We start from the raw sequence: 16,214 nt of genomic DNA, 5'->3' as shown, positions 1-16,214 counted from the left end.
TTCATTATCTTTGGTAGTAAGTTTAAAATAGTCTTTTAAGTATCAACTGAACAGTTTTGATCCTTTAATTTTGCGAAAAGTAAGCACATTTGGTCTTCTTTAGATATTTACCAAATTCTGATTGTTATACTTAACCGGAATTGTGTAAAAAGATTAACCACAAGTAATCGTCAAAATTTCAGAAACTACAACATAAAAAAAGAGCATAAAAAGTAACAGAAATTACACGTCAAAGTTGCATCATGCTCTTGAAATAAACAAATAACATAAACTAAAATTTTTGTACTTTCAAATGTGAGTTCCTGTTAATTTTTTTTCTACTTTCACAGTTCCAGTTAAATTTAACAATTAGAGTTTGGTAAATATTTCACAGTGACGAAAAGTGTTCACTTTGACAAACTTAGAGGACCAAAATTACTCAATTGATACTTAAGGGACTGTTTTTAACCTACTACTAAAGATAAAGGACCATTTTGTTATTTCCTTTGATCTTCTGAAAAAATGTGTTTGGCACCATGAAAAGTTATTTTTTAGATTTTTTTTTTTTATATTTTTAGAAGAAAGTTACACTTCAGAAATATTTTTCTGTAAAATCGTTTATGATATTAATGGATTGGTGACCAGAAAATACTTTTCGTGATTTTTTTTTTTTTTTATTGAAGATTGATAATAATATAGAAATTGGATGGTAATTTGATTAAATTTGAGTAGCAAATATTGAAAATAATGTGTAAGTATCAATTGGATAGTGGTATGACATTAAAAGTTGAGATAATTGTTAATGAAAATAATTTGAATTAATATATTTTTGATGTAACTACCTAAGGAGTCATTTGGTATGCGGACTGGGATAAGTAAGGATATTCAATGAGATTTTATATCCACCTTCTATATGGGATAATAATACCACCATTTTAGTATAAATGGTGGGATAAAATAATCCCGGGGCTAATTAATACTCATTATCAAACGCGGAGTAAAATAATCCCACATCTTATCCCGAAATTATAATCATTATCTCACCAACCAAACAACCCCTAAGCATTAGTATAGTTTAACCAGTTGTAATGTATTACTTGTTTTTAGTAGTAATTTTTTTCTGGGTTATATACACACTACAATTAGCTTTTAAGTAATTTATTCATGTAAAGTTCTTTTATATTTTTCCTGTGACAGCAATTCATAATTGACTTTCAAATAAATTAATAATGAACAATCTATTATCTTTACACCATTTACAGTTTTGCTGTTTGACACAAGTTTATTTCCTATTAAAGGGGCTAAATTGTATTATCTCGCACTTTTTTTTCTTTTTTCCGTATTATCTCGCACTTTTAATTGTCCTCATTTGAAACTAAACCATATGCGAAGGGTATTTCTTACTCACAAAACTAAACATGGTCATGTAGTGTAATTATCTAAACAACAGTGCACAAAGTTAAAATTTGAACTCAGGTGCTCTAAGTGAGAAAATGACAAAAATGATCCCTTATGTTTGAGGGTGGGTTCAAAATAATTCCAAAAGTATGCATTTAACAGTTTTGATCCTCTAAGTTCTCCAAAAGCTAACACTTTTAGTCTCTTAAAAAAAAAAAATCCGAACTTTGTCTAGATTTTTTTTTTTTATATAAATTATATCTCTAAATATGAGTTCTCGCAATTTTCACAAATAGAGTTCGGTAAATACACTCTTTCCTCCCCATATCCCACTTGGGGGATTACACTGAGTATGAGATTGTTGTTGTTATGGTTGAGAGTTGGGTAAATATTTAACGGAGACTAGGTTTCCAAAACTTAAAGGACCAAAGCTGTTAAATACATACTTAAGGGACTATTCTGAAAGTACCTAAAACATATTTTTGTCATTTAGCTCTAAGTTGAAGAAGTCTTACATTTTGATCCCACCACCTTTGTTTCTCCGTTCTTCTACCATCTTCTATTCTACTTATTACACAGGTAATCGCCGATAATAACTAGGCTTAATTCCTAATGTTTCCCTTTTTTGTTGTATGAATTTTTACTTATTGTTTTAGCTTTAATTGCTTACATTCTCGTTGTTACAGTGTTGCATTTTGAAATTGACTCTATAGCTGAACGATCACCAGTTCTGTTTGATTATGACAAGTTTACTGTGATTTGATTTATGTGTTGCTGATAATGATTTCTAGTAGTTGTTAGTGATGTTTATAAGTTAATTTGCAGAGTTTGTTTCTCATGTGATAATATAGAAGAAAATAGGATTCGAATAGCCGATCCTAACTACTACCTCTGTTTCAATTTGTGTGTCTAAGTTTTGAGTTGCACGGATTTTAAGAAAGTAAAGAATACTTTTGAATCTTGTCGTCTTAAACTAAAGATATGTAGAATGTACTAAAATATCCTTTAATCTTGTGGTCTTAAACATGCCATGTGGAAAGTTGGCATTAAAGAGTTGCCAAAAAAGGGAAGAGACATTCTTTTAGAAAACGGACTAAAAAGGAAAGTAAGTTCATTTGCAGAGTTTGTCTCTCATGTGTTAATACAGAGGAACATAGGATTCATATAGTCGATCCCAACTAATTAGGATGGTCGATTGTTATGGAAAGCTTCAACTTGGATTTGTCATAGTTCTTGTGATTTTTCCAAGTTTATATGTTTGTTATGTGATACAAGCAATATAGGATTGCTAAAGGTGATTCCAATTATCTTGGGATACAAATTAATTTTTACTTATTGTTTAGCTCGTTATTTTTCTGATTGACACTTTGATTTGTTACATTCATGTTGTTACAGTGTCCATGCACGATATGTTGCATTTTGAAAATGACTCCTCAATTGAACGATCACCAGTTCTATTTGATTATCAGAAATTTACTTTACTCTGGATTTATGAAGAATTAACTTAAATAGTCGTTCACCCAACCGTTTAAACTAAAAATAGCTAGTGGAGTATTATATATATATATATATATATATATATATATATATATATATATATATATATATATATATATGTATGTATGTATGTATATGTATGTATGTATATATACTCATGGATAATCTATGTATACCAGCTATAAAAAATAAACAATAAATTTGACTGGTTATTTACGTAAGGATCCCGATTATAATGATTAGCTGCAACTAAGATTTCTAGTAGTTGTTGTGATGTTTACAATTTAATTTGTTGAGTCTGTTTCTCATGTGATATAGAGGAACATAGTATTCATATAGCCGACCCCAATTAATTAGGATTGTGGCAATAGACTCTCTATGGGTTGATTTCTCAGGTGGTCACTTAACTAATAGTTATTATCTCAAAAAGTCACTTTCTTTGTTGAAGAAAATTGGAATCAAGAAGAAATGTGACTTTCTGAGATAATAACTACTCCCCCCGTTCCAATTTAAGCGTCTTAGTTTAATTGGGCACGGAGTTTAAGAAACAAAGGGAGACTTTTCAATCTTGTAGTCTTAAATTAATTATGTGTGTAGTTCTTTAAATCTTGTGGTCGTAAACTTGTCATGTAGAATATTGGAACTGGAAAACTTAGTAAATATAGAGAGAGACACTCTTTTTGGGACAGACCAAAAGGAAGGTAAGATACTTAAATTGGGACGGAGGGAGTATTAGTTAGTGACCATATGAGAAATCAACCCGATTATCTATGGGTTTATTGGTAGTGAAAGGCTTCTACTTGGATTTGTCATAGTTCTCGTGATTTTTGCAAGTTAATTAGCAGCGTTTATGTGTTTCTCGTGTGATACAAGGAATATAGGATTGATATAGTTGATCCCAACTATGTTGTGATTGATTACCGATTAAAAAAAAAAAAAACTATTTTTTGATTGAAGCGTATAATATTGATTGATTGATTTGTTTGTCATCTGATAATGGCTTACGAAGTGGTTACGGTGTAGTAATCAACTTTTAGCATTACAAACCAACTCTCTGAAATATTTCTCTTGGAAGAAGAATTACAATAAGGACCACAAGTCTAAGCATTTGAAGCCGATTGCATAAGCTCTCGTATTTTCATTATCAAATACTTGTTACATGGATGAACTTGGGCTATGTGCATTATTTAAACTTACAATATAGCTTGGTATCTTTGCCTCTAGCTCCCTCTTTTTGCTTATGTGTCTCTCGAGGGCAAACAGGATTCAATTTTGTTCTGGCTGCTTATACTTTTGTGAGCATCTCGTTGTCAGTAAGACAGTTTCTTGACTGAAGCTTATCTTTCTTTGTTTCTCATTGCAGGAAAATTAAGGAACCATGGGGATCATAGAAAAGATTAAAGAAATAGAAATCGAGATGGCTCGTACACAGAAGAATAAAGCAACTGGTAATTGTCATTGTCATGTTACTAAAGTCTTTCTTTAACAGTTGTGTTATTTACAATCGTTATTTGAAGTGCCACTCGCGCTATTGTTAAGCCTAACCCAGTCAAGAAAATGCAGTACACTTACCTTTGCTGTTCATCCTGAGTCCTCCTGGAACCTTGTCAAAGCGATATGCTGCCTGAAGGAGCATAGGCTCTTGATACTGTCTTTAAATTAAGAGAAAGAGAGAAAATGTGTGAATATTGGTGTTTTTACTCGGTGGCTATTGGCTTCTATTCTACAACTTGTTATTATTATTTGATGAACCATCTTAATTAACTTATTCTCTCTTCTCTAAGCAGTAATCATGCAGATTAATCGACATAAACCCTCAGGGGGCACTAAAGGATATGGTCAGCATAGAGCACTATTGGATAGTTGAGATTCGAAAGAACTAGTGCTAGAATATGAACTTCACATGGATCTTGCAAGAATAAGAACATCCCTTATGGTTTAGCATGGGAGATATTAATTTGAGAGCAATTATTTTAGAGCTTTGTAGTCGTTCTTGATGATTCATTCTTCTTCCCTTAATTCCTCTGTACATGTATTTTGTGTTATGCGGTACAGGCATACTCCATGTATCCTCTCACATACAAACGAGTGTGGTAAATTTTATTTATATCTTGTATCCGTGATGAATAAACCTGTCTGTATGTCAACCTTCCCTAAAATTTCCTCGGTAGCTTAGTGATGTACTTTACCTTGGATGTACAGAGTATCATCTCGGTCAGCTGAAGGCTAAGATAGCAAAGCTGAGGACACAACTGCTGGAGCCGCCTAAAGTATGTTAATTTGGTGTTTCGGACTGTCAATTGGTGCAGTGAATTCTCCATTAACTTAGTTTCCTACTGTCTTCTAGATTTCGTGATATAAAGTTCATGTTCCCTGAAGCCGGCTTTCCCCTAGCTGTCCTTTTTTTTCCCTTCTTCTAATAGAAAGTTAATAATAACCGTCTGATTATGCTGATGCAACAGGGTTCTAGTGGAGCTGGAGAGGGTTTTGAAGTCACAAAGTATGGCCATGGACGTGTTGCACTAATAGGATTCCCTAGGTTTGACATCTCCTCCTTTTTGGTTTTTGATTTCATTATTTTCATCAGAAGGGAAAAGAAGATATAAAATTTTCTACTTGGCTTGTATGGGTTGATTTTACAAAGTAAAATTTTCCGGAGCATTGTGTGCTAGATTATGGTATAAAATCAGCTTTTGGCTTTTGCTGATCTCCTACATCATCTGATTTCCACCCTAAGTCTTGAAATATTTTGAGTTGATAACCTAAATATCTGAAGATCTTTTATGTGCGATTTCTTCTGGCAAGGCCAAAGATGGGAATCTAACACAGTGACATTTAACTACAGCTGATCTGGTAATGATGGAAAAAGTGGTTCTCAGTGTTTACTTGCTACTGTAAATTTTCCGTTCCCCTCTGGGTGTCATAAAGAATTTCATCTTTCAGTTAAGTTAGCTACAACTCCTGATTCACTAAAAAAATCGATTTTGTCTTTACAGTGTTGGAAAGTCAACACTCCTAACAATGCTGACAGGAACACATTCTGAAGTTGCATCATATGAGTTCACTACACTTACTTGCATCCCTGGTATTATACACTACAACGATACCAAAATTCAATTGCTTGATCTTCCGGGGATCATTGAAGGTGCATCTGAAGGCAAGGGGCGTGGTAGGCAGGTAATTGTTGATACTATTTTAGCAATTTGGCGAACAGTTCCTGAAGCTTGTGATCTTGATGATGAGAGCCTCTGAAGAATTTTCTCTTTGATGACAGGTCATTGCTGTTTCGAAGTCATCAGACATTGTTTTGATGGTTCTGGATGCTTCAAAAGTGAGTGTTGGTCACTCTAGCTGATTATTTGACAGTATAGGTTTTATTAAAGCTCTTTAATGCGCTCCAGGACTATCAGGCTTTAAGTGCAAAGCAAAGTTAAAGTATGGGCTTCAGTAAAAAAAAAGTGCAATGAAGAAAAAAAAAATAGATCTGTAATGCAAGAAAAATGGAACAATTTCACTCATAATTTTTTCCCTAACAATTAATACATCTCTTTGCCGATCAAATTTATCATTTACTACTGCTCGTTTCGAGATAGAATTCATGGGCAATGTGATGCTTGCCTTAGTGCCTTTCCTAGAGAAAGCGCACCTTAAGCGAGACAAAGCGCCTTCCCATAGCTTTTTTGAGCTTCAGGGCTTGAGCGCGCCTAAAATGAGCATTTGCCAACATTGGTTTTCATTAGATATAAATGGTTCAGTAGATCTCTGGTTTGACAGAATTTATTAGATTTATTGTAATTATCTGTGAATGAGTTATTTAAGTTTGATATGATATTCTGTATATTTTATTTTAAAACTGAATCTTCCATCTCGGAAACTCCTCGAAGGGACCGTTGGGGCATTTGCAGCTGTTCATTTCATATGCTTTGTTTCTGGAGATCTACTCCGTTCCTGCAAGTGACTGAATTCCACATGCTCACTGTGTTCCATACATATGTGATATTACATCTAATACACACAAGTGCGCGTGCACACACATACACCGCATGTCCATGTGTACATGTATAGTCTCAGCAAATTTCAAATTTATTACAATTTGTCTATTATACTTTGTACTATTTCGTCCATAATGTTGCCTAGCATGTTACTTATCAAAAAAAAAAAAAATGTTGGCTAGCATGTTAATGTTTATGTATGCTGTTTATATCAACAAAATTTTATGGCTTTTTCTTAATCCCTCTTAACATTTTAGTGTATCATGATCAACATTTAGCCCTTCCTTTAAAGCCTCTCATACTTAAATACTGGAAACTTTCAAGGTCTATCTTATTACTTTATGATTTTGATATTCTCCGGATTGTAAGTATCATATATATCTTGTGATCGGTGGATAAACTTTACAAGTCTGAAATTTTTTCTGGAACTAAGGCTCCTAATTGTAACAGTCTTGTGATTTATGGATAGATTCTATCTTTATGAGAGTCAACCATACTATAAGAGTGTCTCCTACAAGTTAGATCCATGGAATGCGGCAAGAAAAAGCAATATTATCAACTTGCTGTACCTATTATATATGATAAGCTTGTCTCTGATATGCTTACGATTCAAATGTCTAGTACACGCGGCCTTGATTATGTCATGCCCATCTTAGACTTGACGAATTGTCTTGTGGAAGAAACAATAATAAACGTTGTATTTGGACCACAGCAATTATGCATGAAGTTAGTAATGATGAAACAAAGCTGTAACGGCTTGTCTGGTCGCTGTACATGTTGGGAGTCCGGAAATTTGGTGGTTAGTTGTACCTTTTGTTTGTGTCCTGAGGACGTCCTATTTCATAACTATTAAATTCATCTTGTTCCCTCCTTATCAAAAATCAATCATCTTGTTCCCCTGGTAGCTGGTCAACAGACTATTGACTTGGCTGTTAAACTTCCTTGTTGATTATAGAATTTTCATATTCTTTGCACTTCCTATTAAGAGGTAATGGATTCCTTTTCAATTCAGAGCGAAGGCCATCGACAAATTTTAACAAGGGAGCTGGAAGCTGTGGGACTGCGATTAAATAAACGACCTCCGCAGGTGATCTATTGTGCATAGTATTTATGTTGTCATTTAGGTCTCAAGTTCGAAACCCGCTGGGTGCAAACAATTTCTGAGGGCCATCGGACTGGGGAAACACTGAATTACCCGTGGTGCACTTGCGGGAAACTCCTTGCCGAGGGCCTGTGCACCCCCGGGATTAGTCGGGGCTCAAAGAGACTCGGACACCCGGCGCTAATCAAAAAAAAAGTATTTATGTTGTCATTTTAGCTCCTTTTTTCTTATTGCATTATTTTTATTTATCCTTTGTCTCTCTGTTTTTTATTTGTGAAGATATCATTTGTTCTGGAGGATTTTCTCAATTATTTGCAACACAACTACTGTATAACATTGTATGGGATGATCTTATAGCAAGAATATGCGTTAAAGTCGTCCTCAAGTTATTAGGTGGCAGGGGCCGCAGGGCTTTTGCTCCATTTACATTCTCTGGCATTTAATATTATGAGACAGTTGATGAAGTTTATGCACTTGGTAACTATGTTTCAAAAAGGAGTTTGAGTAAGGATGGCTATTAGAGAATGCTTCTTCTATCTATATCAGTGGTTGGGATCTAATTTGAAAATGTTTCTTTCTCACAATATTTTTTCTAGAAAGTTGCTTTTGTTATCTCTTTTTCTTTTGATAAGTAAAGTCTCTTTCTTTAGCGAGTGTAGTTTTAGTTTTGTTGCACGCTTGCAGTCATTGACAATATGTTTTCCTCAGATTTGACAACTTCAAAATATGGATTTAACTTACATTACCAAATGGTTGCAGATATACTTCAAGAAGAAAAAGACGGGGGGGATTTCTTTTAACAGCACTATGCAGCTGACACATGTTGATGAGAAGCTCTGCTATCAAATCCTTCACGAATACAAGATTCACAATGCTGAGGTACTCTTGCCTGTTAGCAAATAAGCTGCCGAACAGATGTGGGAACTTCTATTTTCTAACAAACAAAAGGGCTGATTCTATAAACATTTTGTGGATTCCTGTTTGCAAGTTCACATCTGCGTCTTCCCCTTTTATATGTGCAAAAACTCTTAACTTTATATTCATTGTTCACCTTGTTAGGTTTTATTTCGTGAAGATGCTACAGTGGACGACTTTATTGATGTTATTGAGGGAAATCGTAAATACATGAAGTGTATATATGTCTACAACAAGATAGATGTTGTCGGTATTGATGATGTGGACAGATTATCCCGACAGCCAAACTCCATTGTCATCAGCTGCAACTTGAAGGTATTTTGTGTAATAGTTATATGAATACTGAAAGAAACAACATCACAGATAGAGCAAGTTTTTCATGAATCAGAAAGCTTTCTAATCTAGTTTAAAGTTTTAGCAAGGTGCTACCTTTATTACAATTTACTGCTTTTTGGCATTTGCATATTGATATTTAGTGTGACTGGAATGAAGAACATATTTAAGCGTCTTGGATGTGCATTGTCCAGGCTTGTCCGCTAAATACAGTTGGCATGGACAATGTGCAGTACATGTAAGTTGCAAATATTTTCTTTTTGTGTGGGTCTGTATGACTTCCAAGACCTTTTTTCTTAAGAAGTATTCTCTCTTTTGTAGCTTGTCCTTTGTGGAATATTAAGAGCCTTAATTTTACCAGGATCTCAATGATCCTTCCAAGTTGGATTTCTTCATTTTGAATATGGGTTTTGGGCTCAGTAATTGCATTTACTTCTTTTCCTTTGTGAAATTTGTCTTGAAGATCCAAAGGGAAATTGAGGACGGTGGGACGTGAATCCATGGGCATATGTGACTGCCCTGTTGCTTGTGTTGGAATACGGTCAAGCTATTCTCACCTGCTACTATGCTTTTCAGGAATCTTCTAACCCATTGCCTTGTCTATATAACTAAAATATTGTTATCGAATTTGCTACAGCTGAATCTGGACAGACTACTTGCGAGAATGTGGGAAGCTATGGGTCTTGTCAGAGTTTATACAAAGCCTCAAGGCCAGCAACCAGATTTCACAGAACCTGTGGTTCTCTCTGCTGTATGTCGTGTCACTTTATGCTTTTAAAGATTTTCCAATTTGTGCTCTGTTACTGGAGAAACAATTCCCATTTTCTGGTCTTTAGTTGGGCAGTTTGTTGTGTTAAAGTTCTTTGAACAACCCTCTTGTTTATCTCTGTACTATTGATGAAATCTTTTTCATGTATTTATGATTTCAGGATAGGGGTGGCTGTACTGTAGAAGATTTCTGTAATCACATACATAGGAGCCTTGTTAAGGATGTGAGGTATGTCTTGGTTTGGGGCACGAGTGCAAAGCACTACCCTCAGCATTGTGGTCTCAGTCATCTGCTTCAGGATGAAGACGTGGTTCAGATTGTCAAGAAAAAGGTAACTAGTTTTGCTTTTGGGATTTCAAACACATTCTCATTATTAATATTAATATCAGCCGTAGCACCACCTCTTTGATTTCATAACAATTGTCTCGCAAACTTCACATACCTTTGATCTTCAGACAGATGATGATTTGAATATTTCATGGCAACATGTTTTTTAGGAGTAGTTTCTTTACTTGTAAACTCAATTTGGGCCTTGAATATTGTGTCAATATATCGTCAAGCGACCAAGTATACTTTCCGCTCACAAAGTATAGGCAAATTTGTACTGCAATTTCTTCTATATATCAGCTTTAAGAGTTATCTCAATGTGTGCTTCATGAAACACTTGATGCTTATGACATTCAAAGCATTCACTTGTGCTTTGCAGGAGAAGGATGATGGTGGAGGCAGAGGCCGATTCAAATCACATTCTAATGCTCCTGCTCGGATATCTGACCGAGAAAAGAAGGCTCGACTGAAGACATAGTTTAATTAGACGGTCAAGATTTTTTATGTATGTGATAATTGTTGGGGCATCAATTTTCGATCGGAGAGTATATTGCAGGAAAGTAATTACGATACTAGAGAATAGTTGAGAGGTTTCTTCAACTCTATGGTGTGAAACTACTCAATATTACGATGTAAATGCTAGTGTATAAAAAATATGGACATATGTGTCACATCCTTGGTCTCCAACTAAGCGCACGTGCGGCGCTTGACAACTCGCTCATGTTTTTGGCTCAACTTGCTCGCGATCTTGCTATACCGAGTCAACCTAGATTACTACACAAGATCCCTAAGAGAATGGTAAACCATGAAAACAAAAGAAATTTGCTAAAGGAAGCTTTTTATATTAGGGAGAACTTGTGATTTTTGCTTGATGGTTGTCACGATCCAACTTGGGGTCGTGCGGGCACCTACATTTTCTATCTCGGTAGGCGCACCCTCTCATTGAATAACACATCAGTTAAATAAAGACGAATCATTTAAAACAATTGATATTTAGAAATAACAGCGGAACGTTACAAAATATTCAATCACCTCAAGTATTTATAAGATTACAACAGTTACATGATTACAGACTCGATTCAATTTCTCATGACCTAGTTTAGACTAGTACAAGAGCGACTAAATGAATTTTGATTTCCGCTATATTCTAAGACTCAACCTCCATCCCGGAATGAAGTGGGAGGAGGTCTTCAAGATTGCCACCACGCATTTTCGCACACGTCACAGTCACCCACCTGAAACAATCTACACTCCGAAAAGGGTATAGCAAGTGCAATATCAGTAAAATCCATGTGTACTGAGTAAGTATCATAGGCCGACAATGGTTAATAACACATATCAGTAAAAGAATTCACATATAAACATGATAACGTCTATCTACCACACACTGTACATCAATACCTTTTAGTCATTAACTTCACCCCAATAATCACCCGCCAATCTCGCAACTCACATATCATTAAGTCGTTCGTTTTAGTCTAGTAGTCAACTCATCATTAAGACACCTGTCATCCTACATCACATAAAGACCAAATATATAACAAATCTTACGAACGGACCATCGGGTACTTCAACAAATTCAATCAATAAATCCAAGTACAAGTCATTGCCTAAGTAAAGCATCTAATCCCAAATGTGCCAAGTCTGAATATATCAAGTCCGAGTCCAACACCACAAGTACAACACCAACATATCAAAATCAAATCATAATGCAATGCAATGCAATAGTGTGTGAATGCAATGCAATAGTGTATGAATGCAATGCAATGCCATGCAAATGCGGTGTACATATATACTCCGAACGGAAATATCGACGTCTCGGTAGCACAACCCAGTGTGACTCGCGAAGTCTAAGTGCCACCCATCCCAGATCTTTGCCCAACAGACAGACTGGACCCCGGATCTTTGCCACGGAGGGTTCTTACTAACACCACTCTGGGGGACCCGCGGAGTCCATGCACTAACAATGATTCCGAAACTAACATCGGATATCGTCCATGCAACAACGATTTCGGAATTGATCATCGAACATCAACCATCTCACGTCACTCAAGTAAAAGAGTTTTATCAAGTATCAATTTCACTCAATCAACGATTCCGGGATGAACCTCAGATATCGACCATGCAATAGTGTATCATGAAAATAAGAGTGCATGCAATGCATGGATCAACATCGATAATCGTGCTCACTATCACAAGTTCCAACAATGGGCACGCCAACAATATATCTGAATCACAAATACCAACAGTGGGTATGCCAATAATATAACCGAATCGAAAATACCAATAGTGGGTATGCTAATAATAAAACCGAATCACAAGTACCAACAGTGGGTACGCCAATAATGTATTCGAATCACAACTACCAACAATAGGTATGCCAATAATATAACCGAATCACAATTACCAACAATGGGTACGCCAACAATATCGTAATCAAGTCGATAACAGAATCCAATATTTATCAACAGCTCATGGCATCAAGCCGACACAATAGAACAATCAAATCACTACACAACGGGGTGACTAATGTAACACCTCGTACCTTGGCGTTAGGATATGTCGTAAATTTCGTACATGATTAAGGTCATTCATGAGGTTATAGAGGGTTTATAACGGTATTATTATAAGACCCAGTATGTTTGACAACCTTGATACCGTTAGATGTTATTTTGATATGGCATATATATTTTCTTTTAAGTAAAACCTTTTAGTAAATATTTGACCACTATGATTTCGGGTAGTTACTATTATTACTACCTCCGAATATATTTTAAATTATACACATTATATGAGGAAGATTATAAATGGGATTTCCTTTATTATAAAGGTAGAAATGATTTTCTCATGAGAAAAGAAAGTACTTTTTCCCATTTTGAGAATTTATAGAACAAAATTTGTACACTTGAGATCAGATTGGAGAATTAAAATGTGATGAAATATTTTTTTTTTGGATATAATGTTAGTATATGTGTAAATTTTTATGAGGTATTTTTGAACTATTAGTATTTTAAATTGTGAATTTATTTTGTTACAATGTATAATAATTATCAATTAATAGATAAATTATATACATATATTATATGAGTAAGTGGGTAGGTGAAATTATATGCGTGCATGTAAGTGTAGGTGGCATAGTTAGTAGTGAGTATTAAAGGGGGTTGGCCAAAAGGATGCCATGTGTAAAGGAAAAAGGACTTCCATTTATCTCTTTTCACTTTACTGAGAGGATTCATCTTTCAAGCAAATATAGGCAATATTTATTTCATAGTAGCATTAGAACGTGAGCTACATTTTCTTGGCAGTAGCACAACACAATCACGTCAATAGTGGGAGCTGATTTCTCACTTTGATTCACCAATCTACTTAGCAACGTTTTTCCCCACAAATACCTTGATAATTTGTGTTTTCTTCAACAAAAAGAAAAATAGATGCCACATAGGAGGGAACGTGTAAACAACAAGGGCAACACCTAAATACCCATTTGATGACTAAGTGGATCCATTATTTCATTCACAAAATTGGAATTTGAGAGAGAAGCAATTTATTTCCCAAAGTGAGCTAGAGAGAAGGACTCTCGGCCATGGTTGCTCTTAGTTGAGCTCAAGATTTTGATAACAAATAAAATGGTTTCTAAGGTGCTACATACATTCAAAGGGGGTGGCAGCATGAATTTAATTCTTGGAGCAACAAGAATACTTGCAATCTTAATCTACAAAATGCAACAACGTTAGGTGTTCTCAATTTGCTAAGGTAAGATTCAATCCTTTCTACACATTTTGGAGAATGTTTAGACTTGTATAATTGATAGATGTATGTTGAATATGAAGTGTTATATATGTTGATGTGGGAGTTCAAGTTGGACCGTGTAGTAGGGTTGTGTTGAGTAAGGATGGTGAATTGATTTTAAGTTGCATTGTGGTTGTTACTATCATGGATTATATAGTAAAAGAATGAAAGAATTGGATAGTTAAGTTTAAAGTTGTGTTGTTATGAACATGTTGTTATCCTTGTCAAATTGGAAGGATTGAAGATATGACTATGTCCATATGTTATTGTTGGTATTTCTGTGTTAACAGGAGGATAATTGGAAAATCGGGTTAGGCGAATATATAGGGGAAATGCTGCCTGATTTTCATTAAGAATTTAACTAATAGAAACCCCTAAACGAGGAATATAAGTTAAAAGAATAAGTTCTATAAGCGATGGCCTACGAATTTATAAACTAGAAAATATAGTAACTAACGATAACGTTACTCTTATATTAAATAGGCTAAAAGAGCGACGAGGCGAACGGATTTACGAATAGTCGCTAACAGGTATGTAAAGTTAACCCTTTTTTTTGGCATGATCTTTATGAAACGAACAGACGATGTGTATATGGTTCCAAGGAAATTCCTATTCTTAGAGCCACTAGGATGGCTAATGTTATTGATTCCCAGAACTTACTTTATTATGTTTTGATACGTACATATGGTTCCAGAGTTCTATTTTGATATAATTCACAGTGACATTCGAAAAGTATTTGCTATGACTATTGTCTTGATTTGCAATTGATGGTTCGTTTTGATTATTCCAGTAAGTCTCAGATATGATTTAAATTGCATATAGTTGCTCACTACTCTGCTCGTGCGTGCCTCAATATGTCTTTCACTGAGTCCCGAGCCAGGACACGTTTTCGTGCACAGTTTCACTGCATTGTTCACCGAGTCCCTCACTAGAGGGCCGGGACACGTTATATATATGTATATATATGCTGTGATGATGTGATGGTGTGATGGTGTGATGATGTGATGATGTGATTATGGCGCCAAGGATGGTATGTGGCGACCTTATTCACCGAGTCCCTCACTAGAGGGTCGGGACACGTTATATATATGATATATGATATTGATATGCATGATTTTCATTTCGTAAGGCAAGTGTATTGATGTTTAAAAAGTCATACTTGTTTATGGTAATCTCTATTTCAGTTACGATCCTTTGTACTGTATTTCATGCTTTATATACTCAGTACATATTCCGTACTGACCCCCTTTCCTCGGGGGGCTGCGTTTCATGCCCGCAGGTACAGATAGTCGGTTTGGTGACCCTTCAACATAGGACTTCCACTCAGCTGTCTTGGAGAGCTCCGTTGTTCCGGAGTCTAGACTTTTAATACAGATCTCATGATATATATATGTTACTGTTGATACTCTTAGAGGTCTGTCCCGTCATATGTTGATACTCTTAGAGGTCTGTAGACATATGTGTGGGTTGTGTATAAGCTCTGTTCAGCTGTGTCTATACGTTGTGCTATGTATATGTTCGTCTGTAATGGCAGCCTTGTCGGCTAGCATATGACATGATATTGATATGTAGTGGCAGCCTTGTCGGCTTGCGTATCGTTTTATTATTTGATCAGTTGTGACTCCTCAGGAGACAGTTTATCTCTGAATATACATATATGATGACGTTCTGAACCGTTGGAGTTCTTTTGCAAGTTTCCATATTATTCATAGATTCAGTTTGATTATATGTAGCAGGTTCGTATACGGGTGTCCAGTTCGGGCACTAGTCATGGCCCACGGGGTTGGGTCGTGACAGCTAATTCCCAACACGCAACATGTTAATCAAATTGATATACATTATTACCACTTCCCTAGATCAGCCTATTAGCTTAGAACAAGTAATCTCACCCTACGCTCACAATCATTCGTCACAACTCAATCTAGAACTCGGTCACAATCGTTGGTGCATTTTATCCTTCCATTTATCAACTAGATTCACTATTGATAGCATAACACAATTAATCACATATTACGGGAATTCTCATCATTAGACACAGAAATAGGTATCACCCGCTACTCCCAAGTCACATAAAATCCACCGATTTTAAAAAAGGCCACATCATACATCTTAA

At 35.5% G+C, this 16,214-nt stretch overlaps 1 protein-coding gene and 1 long non-coding RNA gene across 6 annotated transcripts; both read left to right on the top strand.

Annotated features, from left to right (window-relative positions):
- Window positions 1-1,884: 1,884 nt before the first annotated feature.
- Window positions 1,885-10,983, top strand: LOC132603742 (developmentally-regulated G-protein 1). Of its 5 annotated transcripts, none has more exons than XM_060316932.1 (12): window positions 1,885-1,956; window positions 4,238-4,322; window positions 5,077-5,144; window positions 5,337-5,413; window positions 5,871-6,051; window positions 6,149-6,205; window positions 7,879-7,953; window positions 8,728-8,847; window positions 9,028-9,198; window positions 9,854-9,967; window positions 10,146-10,316; window positions 10,692-10,983. In XM_060316932.1, the coding sequence occupies exons 2-12, from the start codon at window positions 4,253-4,255 to the stop codon at window positions 10,788-10,790; spliced, it is 1,203 nt and encodes a 400-aa protein (XP_060172915.1). In that variant the 5' UTR covers window positions 1,885-1,956; window positions 4,238-4,252; the 3' UTR covers window positions 10,791-10,983. The 5 variants fall into 5 exon arrangements, with proteins under 5 accessions (XP_060172915.1, XP_060172916.1, XP_060172919.1 ...); XM_060316933.1 differs by lacking the exon at window positions 1,885-1,956 and adding an exon at window positions 1,989-2,007; XM_060316935.1 differs by lacking the exons at window positions 1,885-1,956; window positions 4,238-4,322 and adding an exon at window positions 5,720-5,768 and having other exon boundaries at window positions 5,095-5,144.
- A 1,902-nt stretch (window positions 10,984-12,885) lies between these two features.
- On the top strand, window positions 12,886-15,839 carry LOC132602401 (uncharacterized). Its single transcript, XR_009567767.1, has 3 exons — window positions 12,886-14,065; window positions 14,585-14,631; window positions 15,381-15,839. It is a non-coding gene; the product is annotated as an uncharacterized LOC132602401 (long non-coding RNA).
- The last annotated feature ends 375 nt before the right edge of the window (window positions 15,840-16,214 follow it).

Source organism: Lycium barbarum, chromosome 7 (genome assembly GCF_019175385.1).
Source record: "Lycium barbarum isolate Lr01 chromosome 7, ASM1917538v2, whole genome shotgun sequence".
Classification (NCBI taxonomy): Eukaryota; Viridiplantae; Streptophyta; class Magnoliopsida; order Solanales; family Solanaceae; genus Lycium; species Lycium barbarum.
This window is presented reverse-complemented; position numbering and strand designations above follow the sequence as displayed.